Source organism: Mytilus californianus, unplaced genomic scaffold (assembly GCF_021869535.1).
Source record: "Mytilus californianus isolate M0D057914Y unplaced genomic scaffold, xbMytCali1.0.p SCAF_9, whole genome shotgun sequence".
NCBI classification, from domain to species: domain Eukaryota; kingdom Metazoa; phylum Mollusca; class Bivalvia; order Mytilida; family Mytilidae; genus Mytilus; species Mytilus californianus.
In genome coordinates this window covers 21,304,806-21,329,904 of record NW_026262745.1, presented here as the reverse complement: position 1 = coordinate 21,329,904, position 25,099 = coordinate 21,304,806, and the positions used below count along the sequence as shown (strand labels likewise).

At 31.1% G+C, this 25,099-nt stretch overlaps 1 protein-coding gene across 2 annotated transcripts; it reads left to right on the top strand.

Annotated features, from left to right (window-relative positions):
• The first annotated feature begins 1,278 nt into the window (after nt 1–1,278).
• On the top strand, nt 1,279–25,099 carry LOC127716559 (uncharacterized). Of its 2 annotated transcripts, XR_007989004.1 has the most exons (9): nt 1,279–1,332; nt 11,365–11,767; nt 12,857–12,988; nt 16,709–16,853; nt 17,875–18,040; nt 18,811–18,952; nt 19,992–20,123; nt 20,868–23,771; nt 23,919–25,099. XR_007989004.1 is itself a non-coding variant. In XM_052222782.1 (8 exons), the coding sequence occupies exons 1-8, from the start codon at nt 1,321–1,323 to the stop codon at nt 21,062–21,064; spliced, it is 1,329 nt and encodes a 442-aa protein (XP_052078742.1). In that variant the 5' UTR covers nt 1,279–1,320; the 3' UTR covers nt 21,065–25,099. The 2 variants fall into 2 exon arrangements, 1 of the variants encoding a protein (XP_052078742.1); XM_052222782.1 differs by having other exon boundaries at nt 20,868–25,099.

Below are 25,099 nucleotides of genomic sequence, written 5' to 3'. Positions count from 1 at the left end.
ACTATGATGCAATCTCAATGCTGTACTAAGTGTGCTTACATGGGATACATTTGCAATTGAAGGCATGAGTGTAACTATAGGATGAAGATAAGAAAGAAAAGCGATGGTAATGTTTCATAATTTGTATTTATGTTTTTATGTGGTATTCCTCCTTGGTTCCTGTTAACTGTCAATAGCCCGTGTTCTAGTCATCATTGGTCATACATGTACTAAGGTCATGGTACAGTTTCAAAAGAGTTTGTCTTTTATTTCTACATGTCTTTTAATATTATTGATCAGTCTCTTTGTCCTTTTCAAATTAGTACATATGTTCGTCTTTAACTATCTTTTATATTTGTTGTTAACTGTTTTTGCCAAAATCGAGGTACGTGTTGTTAACATGTTAATGGACCACCTATTGCCCCCCCCCCCCCCCCCCCCCCCCTCCTTCCTATATCTATACCAAGTAATTTAACAGTAGTTTCACATGAATGTTCAGTGTTCTGAAAATAAATGCAAGGATTTTTATTATCAGTGTTTACATGACCTTGTGCAATATATATATGCCAAAATATAGGTATCGACAGATTGTAGGACGTCAAAGTACATATCGGTATAACAATAATATTTATAGTAGTTGGGTTTTAACTGGCTTATTGATAACAACATCAATCTTTATACCGATAAAAACAATATTCAAAGATATGATTTCAGTGTTTGAATGGGTAAACTTTTAGAATAAGTTTATTTAAAGGATCGACAAGTTTATACCTGGATCGTATCCAAGTTTACGGGCTCGGTAAACAACATCACCGTAAATATTAGGATGCGCTGGCTCATGATCCCGTTTGTAATAAGTTTTCTTCCGGTACAGTAAAACTTCCAAACCAAATCTTCGTATCTATCAAAGTAAATGTTGAAAGAAATTTGTTGTAACGAATCAGTCGTAAATCATTGACTTACATTTCTTTACGTTCATTGAAATACAAAACGTCACTACAGATACGGGCATAGCAGTTCCTTTGTAATATTATTTACAAATGGAAGGAATATTCTAAAGTATGTGTTTAAATAGGAACATTTATTATAGCATTGTATAAAACAAAATTCTGGAGGAAATTTTGTAAGACAACAAATGGAAGTTTTTAACGACCTTGACTGGCTATACAGCCCTTGCACGGTCGGTTTGTTAGGAGGGATATGACCTTTATATAAATATACGTTAACAAAGGATCCACCGCATTCAATTTTCCGGATATATAACATTGTTTTTCCGATTTATTTTTGCTACATTAATCTCGTCCTATATAATAATCTTGCAACAAAATCTTCACACAATTTATGATTGTTTTCGTGAGTAGTACCTTGTTTTATAACATTGCCTTCTCAAAAATCACCTTCCTATATACATTTAACAGCTTGTACGGTTTGCTAGAATATATTTTCTAATAATGACATTAACACGTAAAAAGTAAAATAACAAAAATACAGAACTCCAAGGAAAATTCAAATCGGAAAGTTCCTTATCAATTTTGCATTGTTTTTTTTTTTAGCTCACCTGGCCCATAGGGCCAAGTGAGCTTTTCTCATCACTTGGCGTCCGTCGTCTGTCGTCCATCGTCCGTCGTCCGTCGTCGTCGTCCGTTAACTTTTACAAAAATCCTCTCCTTATTTAATCAAACTTGGCCACAATCATCAGTAGGCAAATCTGACGGGGTAAAAATGTTCATGAGGTTAAGATCTATCTGCCCTGAAATTTTCAGATGAATCAGACAACCTGTTGTTGGGTTGCTGCCCCTGAATTAGTAATTTTAAGGAAATTTTGCAGTTTTTGGTTATCTTGAATATTATTATTGATATAGATAAACTGTTAACAGCAATAATGTTCAGCAAAGTAAGATCTACAAATAAGTCAACTTGACCAAAATGGTCAATTGACCCCTTAAGGAGTTATTGCCCTTTATAGTCAATTTTTAACAATTTTTCGTAAATTTTTGTAATCTTTTACAAAAATCTTCTCTTCTGAAACTACTTGGCCAAATTTAACTAAACTTGGCCACAATCATCACTAGGGTATTTAGTTTAAAAAATGTGTCCAATGACCCCGCCCACCAATCAAGATGGCGGATATGGCTAAAATAGTACATAGGGTTAAAATGCAGTTTTTGGCTAATATCTCTGAAACTAAAGCATTTAGAGCAAATTTGACAATAGATAAAAATGTTCATCAGGTTAAGATCTATCTGTCCTGCAATTTTCAGACGAATCAGACAAGCCGTTGTTGGGTTGCTACCCCTGAATTAGTAATTTTAAGGAAATTTTTCAGTTTTTTGTTATTATCTTGAATATTATTATAGATAGAGATAAACTGTAACAGCAATAATGTTCAGCAAAATAAGATCTACAAATAAGTCAACATGACAAAAATGGTCAATGACTCCATAAGGAGTTATTGCCCTTTAAAGTCAAATTTAACAATTTTTCGTAAATTTTTGTAATCTTTTACAAAAATCTTCTCTCCTGAAACAACTGAGACAAATTTAACCAAACTTGGCCACAATCATCATTAGGTATCTAGTTTAAAAAATGTGTCCGATGACCCTGCCTGCCAACCAACATGTCAGACATGGCTAAAAATAGAACTTGGGGGGAAAATGCAGTTTTTGACTTATATCATGTATATCTCTGAAACTAAAGCAAATGTATAACAGTTGCATTATTTCATGCATCAATTGTAAATAAAAATATCAGGTGAGCGACACAGGCCCCTTGGAGCCTCTACTTTTGTAACTTCTAACAGTGTAGTTTTTGAAAAATATAATGATAGTTGCTTAACATCCAATGGGAAAAATTAAAACATAACTGGATTATACTTAAGACATGTAAGACCTGAACGTGGACCTGAAAAGACCTGAATAGACCTGAAAATATAGTACGATTCGATTTATTCAAATTACAATAACTTTATTATTTTCCAATGGATTTTTTTCAAATTAGAATTTTATTAAAGGTAAAGATCATCATTTTACTAAAAATAAAATGTTTTAAATAAAATACAAATTGTTGATGCCAAAACTTGGACCTGAACGGACCTGAAATTCTACGACCAGTCTTATTCAAACTTCAATAACTTTTTTATTTTTCAATGGATTTCATTCACGTTTAGATTTTGTGAAATGAAAATATCAATATATTATTAATCTTTAAACAGAAATCATGAAAAATATTTTTGGGGTGTCAATACTCGGACCTGAACGAGTAATTAAATTAACTGAGTTGACCTGAAAATCTCCAGTCCGATTTATTCAAGTTCTTGAACTTTTTTAGTTTTCAAACAATCTCCTTTAGATTTAAATTTTATTGTAGAAAAATATAATATTTTATTGAAATGGCAAAGAACTTTATGAAAAATATTTGTTTGGTTCCAAAAATCGGACCTGAACGGGGAAATAACATGACCTGAATGGACCTAAAAAATACAGGTAGATTTATTTAAACTGACAGGACTTTTTTATTTTTCGATTGATTTTATTCAAAATTAAATTATATTGAAGAAAAAGACTGATTTTGTATATACAGAAAAATATCTAAATAACAAATACCATTGTAATTCTGAAACCTGGACCTGAAGGGGAAAAACAGGATTGTCTTTGAAAAAAAAATTCAAACTTTTAATCAACTTGTTTAAATTGTATTTATGTAATCTTCTATAAAAATAGATTTTAAACTATTTTATATAAACATGATAAATACTTAAAATAATAAAAAAAAAAATCATTTGCACCTAAACCATATAATCTAAAGACGTGTGTTTGTCGTTTGGAGAACGTGTGCTGGCTGTAATTCAAACCTTGTATTAGGTGATAATTGGATCATCATTATTTTGGCCTAAATAACCATTTAATTTTTTTAATCTTTTAATTGGATGATCATTTAATCTTGTTTCATGACTTGAACATTGTTCAGTTGCAACTCTTGTTATAAACTTAACAATAAAAAAATGTAAGCTACATATGTAACTTGAGTGAATTAACCAACTTATATGTTCAGGCCTATTCAGGTCGATTCAGGTCTTTTCATTTTCCCGTTCAGGTCCGAATTTAACAGTAAAAAAATATATTTTTCGTTATTGTTTTCCCTTTTGATAAAAAAAAATAACCTATTTGTATAACAAAATCCAAAGTTGAAGAAAATTGATTCAAATAAAAAAAAGTAATTGAAGTTTGTATAAATCTACCCGTATTTTTCAGGTTCATTTAAAATGTAAAATCTTCGTTCAGGTCCCAGTTTTAATTAAGTATCTATCTTTTACCTTAACAAAATATAATTTGAACATGTTGAAGGAAACTCTTTGAAAAATAAGAAAATAAATGAAGTTTGAATAAATATATGAATGGAATTAAAAGTCCATTTAGGTTTTTTATTCCTCGTTCGTCTCATTTTTGGCACCCACAAATTATTTTTCACTATTTGTTTTACAATTTTCAGAAAATGTTAAACTTCTTATTTAACATGTTTAACAATATCTTATATTGAAAAATTTCCATTGAAAAAGTTATTGAAGTTTGAATAAGTCTGACCATAGATTATCTGGTCCGTTCAGGTCTTTACATTTCTAGGTTTAGGGCCAAGTTTTGGCATATAGATTAACATTATTATTATTAATGTGTTCTTTTTTAGAAAATACTGAACTTTACCTTTGATAAAACTCAAATATCAAGAAAATCCATCGGAAAACAAAAAAGTTATTGTAATTTGAATAAATAGAATCGTATATTTTCAGGTCTATTCAGGTCTTTTCAGGTCCATGTTCAGGTCTTTAGTGTAACCCAACATAACTAAATACGATGTGTACCTATTTCTATAAGTGAACAGTTATGGGAATTTATGATCCTACACCCAGTCAATATTGTTCATTTATATTTTGGCAGTGCATAACATGCATGAGGTAATGCGTTTCTTTGACTGTTTATGACATCTTTACACTAACAATGACTAAATACGTTGAATGTGTACTGATTGGTAGTTAATATAACAGGCTCTTGTAACAACACTCTGTTCAGGGTTCTTCATACTTTATTAATATTCAGGAAATTTAAAAATATAACCCCGAAATAATAATAACAAATATATATATAGTAAGGTTATTATTTATCACAGTTACATATGAAGTAATCATGTATTTGTATTTACAATAGTTAACGTCATTTAATTAGTACAAAGTTAAAATATCATAGCCTGAACAAATGTAAACATAATAAGTATATGATCAACATTTGAATATAAATTAACTATCAAACAAATGGAGCATTCTATTAAAATATATCAAGATACCATTACTTCGAGTTATACTGTGTATAGTAACAAGGGAGATCATCCCTTATCAAATACATATTTTACATCACTATCAAAGGTACCAAAGCATGTCAATAATATGCAAATTAATAGAGATCAATATAAGGCTTTTAAAAATAAGGAGATGTGGTATGATTGCCAATGAGACAACAATCCACCATAATTCAGATGAATCGGATGTAAGAGATTATAGGCAACCGTACAGCCTTCCACAATGAGAAAAACCCATACCATATGGTCGGCTATAAAAGGCTTACCAATTTGTGGAATCAGGCTATACACAAAATCAACAGCATCACATAAGCATTATAACCAATGCTCTACATCTATCATCAAATATATGTCTGTATGATCAATGGGTTCTTATGAAGTGGATAAAAAATTATACTAAATTCCATATGTCCAAAATACTGCAAATGTCTATCAATGAAAGATCATTCAGTTCCAAACCATATAGATATAGCATACACTAAAGTAAATGTAAGTTTTCCATTTTTCTCAAACAATACCACCACTGGACGTTAAGCAACCAACAATCAATCAATCAAACAATACCCATTTCAAATCTGGGGGTATGTCCCAATTAACCAATGAGAACACAGATAATCCGACCACAGAGAAATTCCCCAATATATATAAATTGTACAGGTAGAAACAGTTACCAATGTGCAGTCAAGCACAGCTAGCTGATTAATACTAAATACTCTAATGATCATGATGATTAAATAATACATCTATAGATAAACAGATCAATAAGTAATAATGATTAACTGTAAACTGGTAAAGAGACATGACTAAAATAATAAAATTTATAGAAATCGTCTCTACAACATTTAGTTTGGATTAATATGATTTTTTATAAGTTGTTATTGGCTTTGACCTTGCTTTGACAGTAACTTTGAGTACTCTTATTTCGGTGTTTTGTGTCTATTGTTTTTATGTTAGTTGTTTTTTGTTCCTCATACCAATCTTTGAGTTAGCCAACTGCAACTGATTTTTGTCTCGCCTTGACGGAGTCAAAAAGTGAGACATAGGTATGCTGTTTCCGGCAGTGGCCGCTGCATCATCAACTTGTATTAGTTTGTGATTAGGTCTAGTTTATGGTGAACCACAAGTGGTAGGTCAATGATATTTGGTATGCAGTTGTATTAATATTGGCACATCTCATTTCCATGGAGATTATTTGGCCCTGCCCCCTCAAGCATGGTGTATTGACTTTGAAACTTTTGCTTAATTTACATGTATTAGTTTGTGATTAGGTCAGTTTATGGGGAACCACAAGTGGTAGGTCAATGATATTTGGTATGCAGTTGTATTAATATTGGCACATCTCATTTCTATGGAGATTATTTGGCCCTGCCCCCTCAAGCATGGTCTATTGACTTTGAAAATTTTGCTTAGTTTACATGTATTAGGTTGTGATTAGGTCAGTTCAAGGGGAACCATTAGTGGTAGGCCATGCAATGTTAATTGGTATTTAGTTGTATAAGCATTAGCACATCTCATTTCCATGGAGAATATTTGGCCCCGCCCCCTCAGTCATAGTCTAGTGACTTTGAAACTTTTGCTTAGTTTACATGTATTATTTTGTGATGAGATCAGTTTAAGATGAACTGCTAATGTTAAGTCAATGATATTTGGTATGCAAACTTATTGGCATTTGCAAGTATCGTTTCCATGGAGATTATATAGCCCCAACCCCTCATCATGGTTCATTGACTATGAAACTTTTACGTAGTTAAAATACAAGTTAATGTTTGTGTTTAGGTAACTGTTTAAAGGGAACGACTTATAATAAGTCAATGGTATTTGGTTTGCAGTTGTATTAGGATTGGCACATCTCATTTCCATGGAGATTGTTTAGCCATGTACCTTGAGTCATGGTTCATCGACTGAATATTTGCATAACTTACATGTTAAAGTATTGCTATTTTAATTTCAACATTTGCATTATCAAAATTACAAAAAGGTGAGACATATCTCTGTGATAACAGTTTATTACAGTTTGTTCTTATATTGTGCTGTTACACAACTGTCCCAAGTAAGGGGGAGGGTTGAGTACCAACAAACATGTTAAACCCATCCATATTCTTTATGTGCCTGTTCGAAGTCTGATAGGAGCCTGTAGTACATATGTAGTACATTGTACAGTGGTTGTTGTTGGTTCATGTATTTTATATTTGTTTTTTTGTAAATTGTTTCGTTATAAATTAGCTAGGCAATTAGTTTTCTCATTTGAATTGTTTCACATTGTTCATGATGGAGCCTTTTATAGTCGACTATACTGTACTGGTTTTTTACATTGTTGAAGGCCGTATTGTGGCCTATAATTGTTTACTATCATTTCATTTTATCTCTGGTGGATAGTTGTCTCATTGGCAATTATACCACATCTCCTCATTTTTATATTGAAGGAAATTACCTTTGAAACATGAAAAAATTATTGAAGTTTAAATAAATCTGACCATAAAATTGTAGGTCCTTTCATGTCTTAATTTCCTTGTTCAGCTGTTCAGGTCAGAATTTAGGCATACACATTTTCTTTTGTCAGATTATTTTTCTTTTTTGATCAAATAAAATATTTAATTTAACTTAGTACATCCAGGGAATATCAATATTAACATTGAACATGTTGAACACCAAACTGCCTGTCAATTTAACAGGTGAATTTTTTCATTAAACTTTGTCATGTTTGTGGCCATATCTAGATTAAAAAAAAAGGGGTCACCGACTGGTTATTCACTAAATAGCAACCTCGGTTTCGTGTTTTTCCCCCTAATGAAGATTATTTGTATGTTATTTTTAAATACTTATTAATATTGAACCAAGAACCAAAATACTGTTTTCACATTTATTTATTAAACAAGATTTGTATAGATCTATCAATTAAAGACTCATGTTTATGTTCTTAGGTGTTTTGATTTTCAAAACTAGGATTTATTTCACTCCCAAAAATAATCTGCAGAAGTGAAATACTTTTCCAGTATTAAAAAAAATATCTACTGGTGATTTCTTAATATATTAAAGAATATATATAATACAAGATGGAAAGGACTTTGTGTACAAGATTATGCATTATGTTCAATGTATTTTGATAAAAATGTGTTTACAGTTTCAGACTTGTCTAAGTCAGAAAATGACAGACTTCTTTATTTCATTTTCTGTTTGAAAATTCCTAAAACAGGATGATAACTCTTTATTAGATCTTGTAACCAAAGTACATTACCTATGACAATAACAAAGGAGTAGGTCCAGTAAGACCCCTTTTTGGCCCCAAAATACAGCAGTTTTACAAAATTGTTACAATGTTAACTTTTAGCTATTTATTGGAAAGAAGAATACTTCTGTTACATAAATATGGGCTGTTTTTGACAACACAATGCACATATATCGGGTACTAGCATCATTCAGTCATGCTAAATCACTGAAATCTTCACAATTTTAGCATTTGAGCTAAATTTTAGACGGTTTCCGTCTTAAATGGAAGTGGCCGCATTTGTGTTCATTCTTTATATTTAAATGTAAGTTGTATTTGATGATAATACATAACATATATAAAGGTTGAGAGTGAACACGGATGCGGCTACTTTAATTTTTGACAAAAACCATCTGAAAAGTGACATATTATGGCATATTTGATAGATTTTTCATATTTAAGCTCGAATTTGAGCGTCTTTAATGACTAAATGGGTTCAAATCTTTCACATAAACTAATTGAATCGACTGAAGTAGACACTTAAGTGTTTAAAAAGTGTCCAAAATCATTCATGAGATGAACCTGAAATTTGAGGCCAAAATCAGCCCTTATCGGATCTACTCCTTTTCAGAGAATTGAAAAGATCCTGAGCCATGTAAACTATCAAATGATAAGTAATTATCTGACTGAATTTTTTCCCCATATATATGTAAGTTTTTTTTCTCCATTTTTTAGTGGTTATAAATGGTTTCATTAGAAAGCAATCTAATTAAAATTAGTTCTCCACACTTGCTCCTCAGTTTCATTCAGTTGTATAAATATGTCGCACATATGACATATAAACAACCGAATGAAAATGAGGAGCATGTGCGGAGAACTAATTTTAATTAGATTGATTAGAAAGTGAATTAGCATTCTCTGTTTTTTCACTCTCACTCATATTTTTAAGTAAAATATACACTACACCTAGATAGCTTCATACAGGTGTGAAGACATTTTGACTTTGTCATCCCAAATGATGTACCCTAGTTTGTATCCTTGATCAAGTTATTGGTCATCCTGTTGGTCATGTTGGTGGCTGCACTCTGTTTTAATTTCCCCCGCTGTAGCGGAGGGGGCATTAAGTTTTACCCTTGTCTGTACGTCCCAAAATTGGTTTCCGTTCTCTAACTTTAGTTTGCTTCAACCAAATGTTATGAAACTTATACACAATGCTTAATACCACAAAACACAGATCAAGTTTGAATTTTGGTGCTGTCACTTTTACTGTTCTAGAGTTATGCCCCTTTACAAATGGAAAAATTGCTGAAATATTCGTTTCTGTTCTCTAACTTTAGTTTGCCTCAGCGAAATGTTATGAAACTTATGCACAATGCTAATTACTACATTAACACACAGATCAAATTGAATTTTGGTGGCGTCACTTTTACCGTTCTAGAGTTATTCCCCTTTACAAATGGAAAAATTGCTGAATTTTTCGTTTCTGTTCTCTAACTTAAGTTTGTTTCAAACAAATGTTATGAAACGTATACACAATGCTTATTACCACAAAACTCAGATCAAGTACAACTTTGGCATTGTTTGGGTAGTGTCACTTTCACAGTTCTTGAGTTTTGTCCATTTATAACGTATATGCAAGCGGGGGCATCATCTGTGTCCCATGGACACATTCCCCATTTATTTCATTGTTTGTTTTAGTTTTATGACATGATCTAGATATGCAAACATTTGGTACTGGTACCAAGTCAGGCTATATTTTATCTGGACCATGTGTTTTATGTTGTTTGTCTTTGGTTGTTCCTCTGTTTTTTCAGAGGAGTCAGGTGCTTATTTCAAATATTAAAGTTTGTGATAAGGTACGTCAGTTTAAGGAGAACCACTTATGATCTCCTTGTATATGTAGGACCCTGAAGTGTGATTGTCTGCACCCAAGTGCAATGGTCCTTTTTCTGAAGTGCAATGGTCTATATGGTGCGTGAAGGCCCCCCCCCCCCCCCCCCTTAAAAATCAAATGGTAGCTCCCTAAAACCAAACACTCCATAGAAACCATCTACAGTAATCTATCTTATTCCTCTCTCTCATAATATTCACAGCAGTCGAATAGATCAGTTGTTTAATTTGTTTCGTTTTGAGTAATCTAGAAGTATTTGCATTTCAAACTATACTTCCATGATTTTCAGTCTTTGAAATATTTTAATACCAGTTTTAATGGAAAATAAATATATATAGTAGTCAGTTTCTGAATGATTGTATGAATGTTGGCTTATTTTTTTCCAAGCCTATTTACAATGTGAGCTACAACAATACAGTTATTGCTGGAAATGTAATGAATATTTACCGTGACTGTTTTATATTAAATGGGTAATACTCTGGATGATTTACTAACAAACATAAAAAGCAGCTACTTACAAACAAATTGACTTCTACATTGTCATGATGTGAAAATGAAAAAAACATTGAAAATAAATTTTATGTAGTGCATCGCACTTCAGCGTTACCACCAACACACTTTAGCGTACATAGCTATCAACAAGATAGCGTCACAATGCCACCATAGCACTTCAGCGTGATCAAAAATACACCTGAAGCATCAAACCATGGCACTTCAGCGGGACCATCGCGGTTCACAGTACCATCATGGTTCAGAGTCCTTAGCAACATATATATCTTATTTCCATGGAAATTATTTGACACTGTACCATGACTTTGAATATTTTGCATATTTTACATGTTAAAGAAGTGCCATTTTAATTTCAACATTTGCATTTTACTATAAAAATTACATACAGGCAAGACATATCTCTTTGTCAACAGTTTATTATTTTTTTTAATAGGCAATAATGGAAAGTACAATGGAGGTATCTATATCAGACATCCCAGAAGAAATTCACATGTTTATCCTCAGTCGCTTGGATGGACAATCACTAGTCAGAGCCAAAAGAACATGTAAAATGTGGGCTTGTCTTATAGAAAATTTGGAGAAATTCTTTGGTATTTGGCTAATGTGTTGTTTAAATGAGATACCATTGTTTATGTTAACTGAAATAATGGGATATAATCAAAAGAAAGCAGATCACACAAGTCTAATAAAGTCCTATAAACAGTTACCATGGATATTTTGGCGAGAGATTTATGCTGAATATAAGAGAGCCTTTACCATAGAATGGGCAAAGATGAAGATGGCTGATTTGTATTATGATCAAGCTCACAGTATGGTTACTTCATTAGCTATTAAAGGTGACTTTTTGATAAATTTTATTTGTAAATATGACTGAAAAATTTGCTGTTAAAGAATTTCACAAGTGTGTTGTCTGATACACAGACAAAACATAAGTTACAACATGAATGTGTGCACTCTTTCAATTTCTGCCTATACTTTATATTTCTCCAGACCAATATCAATACAGTACACACTTACAAAGAATTACAAACTTTACAATACCAAGAATTCTGAGGATATTATACATGTACTACATGCAATGCAATGTCCCCTAACAGCTGTTTACATTTGCATTAAATGTGTTAAAATCATTCAATAGTTACCGATTTTTTTAGGACTTTACATCTTATCAATGAAGGGGTCTTTATGATATATTTAAAAATGTCATGAATGTGGTTATTGTTCAGCAACAACTGACACAGTACAACCCAATTCCTGAAAAAATCTATTTTACAACAATTTCATGAATTTTCTATCTCTTGAGACCACAACTTCAGCAAAAAAAAAAACAAAAAAACTTTAACATGTCTGCAATTTCTAATGATATATGACTTTAATATCTAATCTAATCAATTGATTTACGCAAAACCTTGAAAACAGAAGAAAGTGTGGCAACATTGTTCAACTAGAACAAAACTCAAACTTGATATGTACGGTAACTACTTATTATATGACCATTCACTCCATATGATTTAAAAAAGATAAAAGCAGTAATGTTTCTATCATTATTTAATTCATATGAGGTGTATAGTCATATAATTGCAGAAAACTGTCCAGATGGAGTGTAAACCTTCAGCTTTGCCAGTAGAACTCATAGTTTGAAATATTGTTTTTTTAACAGGGACAATTGATTTATCAATTAAAAAAGAACTGTTCTTCAGTGCCTTTAGGATAAGGCTTCAGTTAACATTTAAAAAGAATTAAAAATTTATAATGTACATTTGTAGGATTAAACAACCATTGTAATTTAAAGGGAAGCTGTCATTTTGAAAAATGTGTATTTTGGTACTGTATTATTTTATATTCTTAATTTAAAATCACATCATTTCTTTCATCACACATAGAATTAAATTCCAACAAAGAAGGAATCAGTTTTTTTATTTCAGATGGTAGATTGTTAACAGGACATGAAGATGGTAGTGTGTTCTGTTGGAAGAATGTTGCAATGGAAGGTCTTGACTTGAAACTTATCCATAAACATCAGAGGAGGGTCACTTGTATGGCTGTCACCACTACATGTAAATATAACTGGTAAAATAAAATATAAGGAGGTTCACTTGCATGGCAGTCACTACAACATGTAAATATAACTGATAAAATAAAAGATAAGGAGGTTCACTTGCATGGCAGTCACTACTACATATAAATATAACTGACAAAATAAAATATAAGGAGGTTCACTTGCATGGCAGTCACTACTACATGTAAATATGGCCCAAGAACACAGTTATTTCGTAGTGCATTTCTTTTAGACAATAAAGTCAAATTAAAAAAATTGCACCTGCTCTATCTCAAAAAGATTTTTACAGTGTAGTGTACTACTATTGGGACAAATAATATCAAAATAATAGAAAAGTCTACCAGCTCTAACTCAAAATATTGACAATTCTATGTTAAGGGGGTCTAAAATTCAGTTTGACAGCTTCAGACATACTAGTTTTTGACCTTTTTTAACTGGACCAAATCACTACTTAACATAAAGATTCAGCACCCAAATTTTTTTAACATGTAATTTCATCCCCTTACTTAATATTTCATGCATAAAATATAAAGAAATAAATTTGGAAAGTGTATGAAAAAAATTTGCAAGTTAATACACTGTCCACACTAGGGACTATATTTGTAGACAACGAAAATCGAAGGACGATAACTGTGTCCTTGGACCTAATAGTATAGAAAGACTTGACCAATTCTAATTAAACTTTGCATGACCTAAGCTTAGGCAATTATAAGATAGTTGGCCAAGTGTCATGGCCATAGGATATATATTATAGAAACTATGGCAATTTTAATATTGAAATTTGAGTCTTTAATTTTGACGTTTAAATTAAATAATATCAACTATCAAGATTTGGGCTTAAAAAATTTAAATATTGCAAAAATTTGCTTTTGAAATGCTCTTAAATATAATATATTAAGTATTAAAAGCAACTGAACACTCATTTGATTTATCAGATTTATTACAATTATTCAAAAGTCAAATTTATATGAGCATGTGCCTGAAAATAGATCTTTTCGAATTAAGGGGAGCCTTACATAAACATGCATTTTTTTCAACCAATTTGAAGTTTTTGAAGTTTTTTACCATAAATTATTCTTTCATATATATAAAATGTACTTTAAATGGAAAGAAAAGTTACAAAAAGCATACCAAATGAGTATAAAATGGTCTTAGGCTATGTAAGACTGAACATTATTTAGTGTCAATTTAGGCCGTAGCATATATTTACATATAAAAATTCATACAATAGCTATAAGAAATGGAAATTTGTTACTTTTTGCTGATTTCTATGCTAAGATGTCATGACACAAGAAGTCTAATTGCAACAGAACTCTTGCATTCAACTTGTTTTGCAGACAGTATGGTCTGATGCACAGTTTTTTCACTTTTCAATGGAAAACTTGCATGTAGTTTTAGTCTCAACTGGCATATATTTGAACCACATACTATTCTACAGAAGAAAATAAAGGTAGTATATGAAATGGATAAGGTGCACAGATCATTGTCAAGTGCTTTTTTTACAGATTTAGTGAAATTTTTATGATGGACTACGCATTCTATGTACAAAGCTCTTCACATTTCACATTAATTAAATAGGCCGTTCGACCAGGGCCTAAATACAACACATTTTGCACATTTTTTCTGTGATAATCTACTTTTCTCTTTATTCAGAGTTCACAAATGATAAATAGAATTTGAATTAATCATAGAAACACAAATATCAAAGCATAAAAAGCTGTCAGATAGAAAGTCAGCATGCCTCTTAGGCTTAAAAATGGGAACTGCTTTAAAATGCTTATTTTAGCCATATATTGTCAAAATGGGACATTTTAACAGGATTTCTTTCAAATAAAGATGTAAATTAAGTTTGACAAATTGAAACCAGCAAACCATTCAGGGACGTTGCCAAAGTACAGAATCTACATTTCCTGAATTCATCTCTTAGGCCCGAGAACACAGTTATTTCGTAGTGCATTTCTTTTAGACAATAAAGTCAAATTAAAAAAATCGCACTTGCTCTATCTCAAAAAGATTTTTACAGTGTAGTGTACTACTATTGGGACAAATAATATCAAAATTATAGAAAAGTCTACCAGCTCTAACTCAAAATATTGACAATTCTATGTTAAGGGGGTCTAAAATTCAGTTTGACAGCTTCAGACATACTAGTTTTTGACCTTTTTTAACTGGACCAAATCACTACTTAACATAGAGATTCAGCACCCAAATTTTTTTAACATGTAATTTCATCCCCTTACTTAATATTTCATGCATAAAATATAAAGAAATAAATTTGGAAAGTGTATGAAAAAAATTTGCAAGTTATACACTGTCCACACTAGGGACTATATTTGTAGACAACGAAAATCGAAGGACGATAACTGTGTCCTTGGACCATATAACTGATAAAATAAAATATAAGGAGGTTCACTTGCATGGCAGTCACTACTACATGTAAATATAACTGATAAAATAAAAGATAAGGAGGTTCACTTGCATGGCAGTCACTACTACATGTAAGTATAACTGATAAAATAAAATATAAGGAGGTTCACTTGCATGGCAGTCACTACTACATGTAAGTATAACTGATAAAATAAAAGGAAAGGAGGTTCACTTGCATGGCTGTCACTACTACATGTAAATTTATATAACTGGTAAAATAAAAGGAAAGGAGGTTCACTTGCATGGCTGTCACTACTACATGTAAATATAACTGATAAAATAAAAGATAAGGAGGTTCACTAGCATGGCTGTCACCAAGAAGGTGTAAATATAACTGGTAAAATCAAGTGTATACTTAATTTTGATTACTTTATCAGGTTTAACTAAGGAGATTTTTTACTTTTTGCTAGGACTTATATTATTAAGAAAAATCATATACAATAACCAAAAACATAAAATGGAAATACCATTTATCATTATAGCCTTCTTGATTGAGGTCTGGAAAATAGAATAACTAGGTTTACCTAATTTCTTTTTTTAAAATAGTCATTTGCTCATTGATGGAGAGTTGACTCATTGGCAATCGTACCCTATCTTCTTATTTTTATAGTTTTGACTGTTCTAATTACATTAATCATGTTAATAAATCTATATTTCAAAGAAGACATTAATTGAACTGATTTTCCTGGGTCCTTATTTATATTTGTATGTGTATGTGCATGATTTAGTGAGGTAATATATTTATTATGCAAAGGCCAAATTTTGTCAAATTGAAAATTTTGTTGTGATTGGCCATGGTTTTCTGACAGGGAGACAAAGTTTAATATAGATATCCTATTAAGTTTATAATAAAAAAATAAATACATCAACAAAATTAGTAAATGTGGTATTTCATGGATAGATAGACTTATTTTTTGTTTTCAATTAGCATTTACAGACAATTTGGTATTATATTGTTTTGACATGATAAATTTGTAAACCTTCATGGATTGTTATGAAACCGGGGCAGAAGCTTATCTTCAAGATAAAGAAACAGAATTTGAAGAAAAAAATTTGATTAAAATAAATAAATCTGTATTTGACCAATAAATGGACCTACTTTTAAGTCAACATTACACTTTTACACTGACAGAAGCAATGTTAGGCAAGAAACAGGGTTCTGACTTCAGTGGAACAGCAATGTCAGGCAAGAAACAGGGTCCTGACTTCAGTGGAACACTGTACAAATTTTTTGATAAAAGTAAATTGTTTTATTTATCTTTTTTTACCTAAAGTTTGTGATATATTTCAGGCACAGATGTATCAGAACTTTTGTCCAGTAAATGTCATACCTTAATAGTGACAGGATCACAAGATTATGGCGTGTTTGTATCTGACATGACCAAGCCAAATTCTACAGAGATAGATTACTACAACCTACAAATTAACTCCGTAAGGTAAGAAATCATTGACATATCAGCTCTAACTGATAGATGCTAATGCTGAAGTTACACTGATACATTGTCTTCTTTCATATTTGGAACACAACTACATGGATGTTTTGTATTTATTTTTGAAACAAAGTCACTCTATGCCTTTGATAAAAATCAAGCACCAACTCTTTTGTTGCTATTCCTTATCTAAAAGATATGGTCTCCTATTAATTATAAATAGAAAAAAAAAGATCTTTTGTGATGTTTTATCTACATCTTTGAATTTATAAATAGTGGTCAATTCATTTTTATATTTTATGACTGATTTCAGTTCCATTTTAATATGAACATATTTTCCATTTTGAACACAATTTAAAAAGTCATCCTGGTCAACTTAATGAAAATCAAATGATGTAAAATATTTAACCTGGTAGTCATTTCCTGCCAAAAGATTTCGATTTTTGTCTTGCCTCAAAGAACTAAAGAAGACAAGACTTAGATGTGCTGTTTTCAGCATTGGTGACGTCAACAATATGTTTTAAGTATATGATTAGCATGATTAGGTCAATTTAAAGGGAAATACTAATGGTAAGTTAATGATATTTTATGCAGTTGCATTAGTATTGACACATGTCATTTCAAAGGAGATTATTTGGTCCTGTGCCTTCAGTCACGGTCTTTTGACCTTAAAACATCTACTTAATTTATAAGTTAAAGTTTGTGTTTAGGCAAGTTTAAGATGAACCACTAATCGTTAGTCAGTGATACTCATGGTATGCAGTTGTATTAGTATTGGCACATCACATACATATGAATAGAATACTTCAATTGTTACATTAATATTGTTTTGTTTTTACACAAATGTCTCATGAAAGGCAAATTGAACACACAAAAAAATTACTAGTTCTGCTGCACACTTATATGTGATTGTCAGGAGACAGGAGCATGCAGAATATTGGTTGTCATAAAGATTACTTTAGCAAAAAAGCCAGACAAACTAAACTACAAAGTTACCAGTAATATTATTTGATTGCTTTGTTTTAAGCTGTTTTGGTCCATACATTACCTCAGTGGCTAATGGTAGCTTTGTACAAGGTCAGTCAGTGTGGCATGTATCAACTGAAGGCAGCCTGACAGTAACCCAGGAAAGTAAATTAGAACCACCTGATAACTATTCTAATCCTGCACATGTAGCATTAACAGAGGATAAGGTGAGAACAAATTGTTTATTTTAAACTTAACAAGAATCTGTAAACATAGATGGATGGATGGATGGATGACTGTTTGATGTCTAGTGGCAAGTTAAATGCATATTCTGGAAAAGAACATGGCAATGTGAAATGATTATAAACCCTGCTTTGTTACTTTGTACTTGACCGACAGGCTGATCTGAATTTTTAGCATTCTAGTTAACAAGGTAACAGTTCGTGTGAAGACATGTCAACCTACACAGACACATTGTTTTGACTCCAACCAGTCTTTTTGCTTTTACTCCTAAATGCCGAGTGTTTAGCAGGGAAGCATCAAATACTAATTCTCAAGTCTGGTTTGACCAAGCCAGGGTTTTAACCCACGACTACCACACTGCCACAAGACTACAAAGGCAGAAGTAAACAGTGGGAAAATGGGAGATGGTTTATTTCTTGACACACTATCTTAATAAAACATCATCATAGTGGATAGTTGTTTTCCAATCTCCTTATTTTTATAAAGCTTTTATTCTTTTTGGTCAAAGTCTTTGGGAGGCCTTCAACACAGAGAAGAATCAAATATCAACAATTTCATAAGTAGACAAGCAGTGTATAAGAACATCGACAATATCTGACAAGGAAATTTATATTTATACATGTTGTGTGCTTGTTGGCATTAAAGACAAATGAATTATTTCTGGTTGAGACAAGAAAAGATAAATATTATTTTGTTTATTTATTAAACAATAGTAAAATTTATAGAAGTAAAACAACTTCTTTTATTGATATAGGTATTTGTAGTTGAAGAAAATGGAGAATTATACAGATGGACATGGAATGATGGGATACCAAACAAATCTGTTGTCATTACAAATTTCGCTAGTCCTGTTAAATCTCTTATATGTAAAGATGATTGTCTGGTCTGTCTTCTTGGTAAGATAATACGTTAAAAAAAGAAAACCTGGAATCCCCTAAGATATTTGACAATACAACAGACCACAACAGCCACCGACACCTGACTACAAAATGAAAATTATATCACAAAGAAAGACAAGCAACTAACTATTGAGAAGACTTTCTTTTGTCTGATGCTTTTGTCAATCTTTCGGATAATAAAATAAAGTATGTTTAAACTAATTTTAAAACAACAAACAAATGATGTCACATGGTCCAGATAACATGACTTTGTACAGGCACACAATGTGATGGGGTAAAAACATTTTTACATTTGCACAAACCTCTTGTTTGACTATCTAGTAGATGAATGAACATGTCTTATTAAATCTCTGCTAAACTATTGATGGAAGATCTTTGATAGTCTCTGTTAACCTCATTCACCGATCTAAATTTGGAAGCAATTTCCTGCTAGACATATTGTAAAGATGCTGAAATGTTGTTGAAGACTATGTTGGCCTGTTGGTGTCATTTGATTTTTAGTTGTTATAGGGTTGCTGCCTCATTGGGGTATACCTTACTTTTCCATTTGTTTATATCTCTTATAAGTATTGAATAAGAAATGTTATAGGCTTTACAGAATTGTGCTGTATTGTGTAGACTTTACACTTTAACTGTAATATATTTATTCCCCAAAGAGTTTGTGTGAACTCTCCTCCGCTGAAACCTCACACAACATTTAATTAAAACTTGAACAAAATTAATCTTTTAGCCTCCTGTATTGAAATCAGGTCTTTGGAGCCTATTCAGATGACTACTTTACCATAGAAATTATTGAAACAAATATTTTCAAATTGTATAATGATTAATTGGACAAAGTTGAATTTGGCCTTAATGTTCCAAATATTGGTCATTTGATATTAGTTTTGTTACCCTGTCTGCAGTAAATTATTTCCTCCATATAATAAATCCCCAAAAATTTGTATCTCGGTTCATCTCAAATTTGTATTAGGAATAAAAAGAGCTTAAGACAAACTTAAAGAACACTTATTATCAATTTTTAATATTTTGTTTGCAGAAAATGGTGAATTAGAAGTCACAGATTGTAAAGCTAGTTACCACAAAAAGTGGAATATTTATGAATTATTACAGAGACAGCCAGAAAGTATTGCATGGAGAGGACCTTTATTTGCTCTGGGGACTAAAGGAGGTTTGTAAACAAAATATGGAAAAATTCTATAATGTTGTAATTTAAAATCTTCCAATGGATATCTTTGACATCATGAAATATTAGAATTCCATTAGAAAGATTTGCACATTTGTATATTAAATATAAACAAACAAAAAAGGTATATAATATAAGATGGAGTATGATTGCCAATGGGGACAACTATCTTAAAGAGTCATAAAGAATCAGATTTAAGCAATTATAGGTCACCGTACAGCCTTCAACAATTAGCAAAACCCATACTGTGTAGTCAACATTAAAATGCCTTATCATGACAAATTGTGAAATAATTGAAAATTGAAAAAAAAAACAAAAACTACCTGATTTATGACAAATCAATAAATGAAAAACAAATATAACAGACAGCAGCTAATGACAACCACTGAATTGCAGGCTCATGACTTGGGACAGGCACGTATACACTGTGACATGGTTAAATTTTCTGAACCCCTTATCAGAATTTATTGATACCTTTTCAGAATCTTAATCATATAATGCCATTACACACCTCTAAGGCTCTTTTTTGTTATTTATCTAAATTATTTTTTATTTTCCTTAACAAATCATGTAAAAGAAGGGTGTATCATTTTATGAGCTTTGCTGGCATTAGCTCTAGTTTGTAAATAGATTGAAGATTATACCTCAATCTCTTAATGTATCCTGACTGTATTTATCTATAAAATTTAATTCAGATATAACTAGATTTTGTAATAATTTTTGTTTCAGGAGTGGTATATATATATTTTGTTAAAGACATTGAAGACATGAAAAGTTTGGATCTCACAAAACCTGCATCAAAACTAACAGTAGAAGCTGAACATGTGAATCATATTGCCATAGGAGATGATGGATCTAGTCCTCTGGTAGCCATAGCAACAGAACAGTTACATTTATCACTGTTTAAATTCATAAAATGGAAATAGTCATAATTAAAGAACAAATTAGACATTAATATAAAACCATTTTTATTTGTACTTTGGTAATAATGTTTTGACATTGTTTATACCTATTTTGTGCAATATTCATAGTTATGTGGACTTTATATACTGGGTAATAATAGCAAATACCATGACTGTCTTTTGTAGTAATCTCTTTCAAGAAGACAAATTATGTAAAGTTTGTGAATATTCAACACACATCGAATTATGACATTATGCACTGGTTGCTATTTTTTTTTTGGGGTCAAAGGGGTAACTGTTTATTTTGTTGTTCATCTGATTTTTTTTTCTCTTTAGAACTTGTTGACATATACTTTTGTAAATGCCTTTGGATTGTTTGTTTTATGATAGATCAAATTTTAAAGAATCAACAATGTAGAGATGATTATATTCTTCAAAAATTGTGCTTAAGCATGCTACATATTGTTTCTTTATAATTGACAACTTAATATAGTGCAATCGAATTTAACACTGTTAGGATATACTTATAATTCTTCAAAACTGGTGCTTGAAACATGCTAGTTTCTTAATGTCAGCATAAAACTTGATAAGGTCCATGATTACATTGACACAAGATGATTTTAATGTGAAACCAATTGTTTTCTTGTTCATCTCAGTATTTATTGTCGAAACTACTACATGATACACAATCGTATTAGGATCTTTTAGTATTGAGTTCCTTATTTTTTTTTACATGATGGAAGAATACATCAAAAATTCAGTTTTACATTCTTTTATTTGTATTGTTAGGCATTCCTATTTCGAATGCAGTGTATATTATATAGTTAGGTTATTCAATAAATATTGTAATTCATTCATTTTTAAAAGGAATTCTATTTTGTTATATCATCTGTTTTTATCTGAGAAAGAACTTTTGTTACAGGAATTTTATTAAATGCAATTATATTTTTTATATCAGATGTTGAAGAATCAACAATGTGGGGTAATGATTAAATCCTTAAAAAGTGCTCCATACATGTCAATTAATGTCAGCATACAAACTTTATAATGACCCACTAAACATAGTATAAAAATCTTGTAATTCAATTCATATTAAACCCTGACAACTAAAAATGTGTACAATACAATAATTTTGATTTCTCTAAGGAACCAAATTAAAAAAACTTCAGTGAAATTAAACCTATGTTATCCTCATTAAGACTAATTATGGACTCTTACCTAAACATTACCTATATATTTTGGTCACCAGTGTTACTTAACAAATAGGTCATATAAAAAGTTCTGAGAAATCATGTTAAGGACTTATTGTAACCAAACTTCGGTAAGATAATGTATTTTTTTATTCTCTTAACGATTTTTGGTTAATTACCAAATTGGCTTTCTAACTATTATTAGAAATGGAAAAAGATTGAAACAAGGATAAAAAAAACTCTGAACAATAAAATTTTAAGAACTTATAACTATCAAAACATCAATTAAAAAATATGGTTATGATCCTCTTTTAGAATTGTGGTTGATGACTATACATCTGGCTTCAAACATGGCCACCTCAGTTACTAAAAATAGAAATTTGACAAAAGATTCATTGAAATAATTTGTAATCTGGGAGTTTATAGCTGAGCATATTGTAAAGACAATTGCTTATTTCTGATAACCATATGCTGACCTCTCAAAGTTTTTTTTTTTGCTTTGTGGGGTTCCTGTCTCATTGACATATGCCCCACATCATTTTATTTAGGGAAAGATCAATCACTTCCAAACAGTTGTGAAGTATTACATTATGATCCTCCATTAACATTTTTTGTTTATATGACCCAATCTTCTCAAACATGGCCATCGTAATTCAAAATAAAAATTGAAAATATTAAATAAAGTTCATTTACAAAAATCTCCTAGACTTAATACCATAGCTGGAGCTTAATCTTAATTCTTATTTATTTGCAAAATGCAATGAAGAATTTCTGAAAATCCATTTTAGCTTGAAATCTTTTGTAGACCATCTAGGTTTTAATAGGGTTGTAGAGTGTCCTTTGTTGACAGTGGACAGATTTTCAGGTAAAAAATACACGCTTTTTTGAGCTTTTTGTTTAATTCTAGTCTTAGTTTGATGCATTGTCATTTTTGTCATTTCTGCGACTTTTGTCGCAGAAAGCTCGACATAGGGATAGTGATCCGGCAGCAGCAGCGTTAACTAACTTCTTAAAAGCTTAATATTTCAAAAGGTAGAAGACCTGGATTCTTCATACTTTGTATATAGATGCCTTATGATATGAAGTTTCCGTCTGTCATATGCCCATTGTCCTTGGCCTCATTTTCATGGTTCAGTGACTACTTGAAAAAAAGTTCAGATTTTTTGTAATGTTAATTTCTCTCTTATTATGAGTAATAGGATAACTATATTTGGTATGTGCATACCTTGCAAGGTCCTCATGCCTGTCAGACAGTTTTCACTTGACCTTGACCTCATTTCATGGATCAGTGAACAAGCTTAAGTTTTTCGTGGTCAAGTCCATATCTCAGATACTATAAGCAATAGGTCTACTATATTTGGTGTATGTAATGATTGTAAGGTGTACATATCCAACTGGCAGGTGTCATCTGACCTTGACCTCATTTTCATGGTTCAGTGGTCATAGTTTGTGTTTTGGTATGTTTTTCTAATACTGTATGCAATAGGTCAACTATATTTGGTGTATGGAAATATTTTACGATGTACATGTCAGTCTGGCAGGTTTTATTTTACCTTGACCTCATTTTCACGGTTCATTGCTCAATATTAAGTTTTTGTGTTTTGGTCTGTTTTTCTAATACTGTATGCAGTAGGTCAACTATATTTTGTGTATGGAAATATTTTACGATGTACATGTCAATCTGGCAGGTTTTATTTGACCTTGACCTCATTTTCACGGTTCATTGCTCAATGTTAAGTTTTTGTGTTTTGGTCTGTTTTTCTAATACTGTATGCAGTAGGTCAACTATATTTTGTGTATGGAAATATTTTATGATGTACATGTCAGTCTTGCAGGTTTTATTTGACCTTGACCTCATTTTCATGGTTCATTGCTTATGTTAAATTTTTGTGTTTTGGTCTGTTTTTCTTAAACTTTAAGCAATAGGTCAACTATATTTGTTGTATGGAATGATTGTAAGGTGTATATGTCTGTCTGGCAGGTATCATCTGACCTTCACCTCATTTTCATGGTTGATTGGCCAATTTTCAGTTTTCCAGGTCAACTTTGTTTCTTAGATACTTTAAGCAATAGGTCAACTATATTTGATGCATGGAATGATTTTAAGGTGTACATGTATGTCTGGCATGGTTCATCTGAGCTTGACTTCATTTTCATGGTTCATTGGTCAGTATAGAATTTCCATCGTTTGGTCAGTTTCTTTTATACTATAAGCAATAGGTCATCTATATTCTGTGTATGGAATGATTGTATTAAAGGTGTACATGTATTTCCAGCTTTGTTTATCTGACCTTGACCTCATTTTCTTGGATCATAAATGTTAATGTGATACTTGTAGTAAAACTGTATATGTAGGACTATCAACATAAAATCAATGGTTAGTATAGTAGCTAGACATTTCAGCGTTTGCACTCTTGTTTCTATTTCTCAAACAATTTCTTTGTCAACATGCTGAATTTATAGTATGCTTTTTTTCTCATGGTCATTTATTTTCATTTGATATTATTTAAACTTTTGTTGATATTAGACATAAACAGAATCAAGGTTCTACATTTTTTCGATAAATTAGACCAAACAATGCCATTATAACACCCATTTCTTTTTTGCCAACAACTGATTCACTGACAGTATACAATAAGAAAACAGTTTATTATATATGTACAGATACAGCAGTAAACCATAATAATTTTTTTTTCAAGAAACATTGTTCATTATTATTTTAGAAAAATCTTATGCAGTAATTGTGATGGTATTATGTTTTTATCATTATTGATTTTATTTGTATTGAAGATACAGTTGGAATTTTTGCACTGTCTATTTTATTTTAGAGTCAAAGTTTTTTTATTGAATTAAAATGAAAAAAATCTTA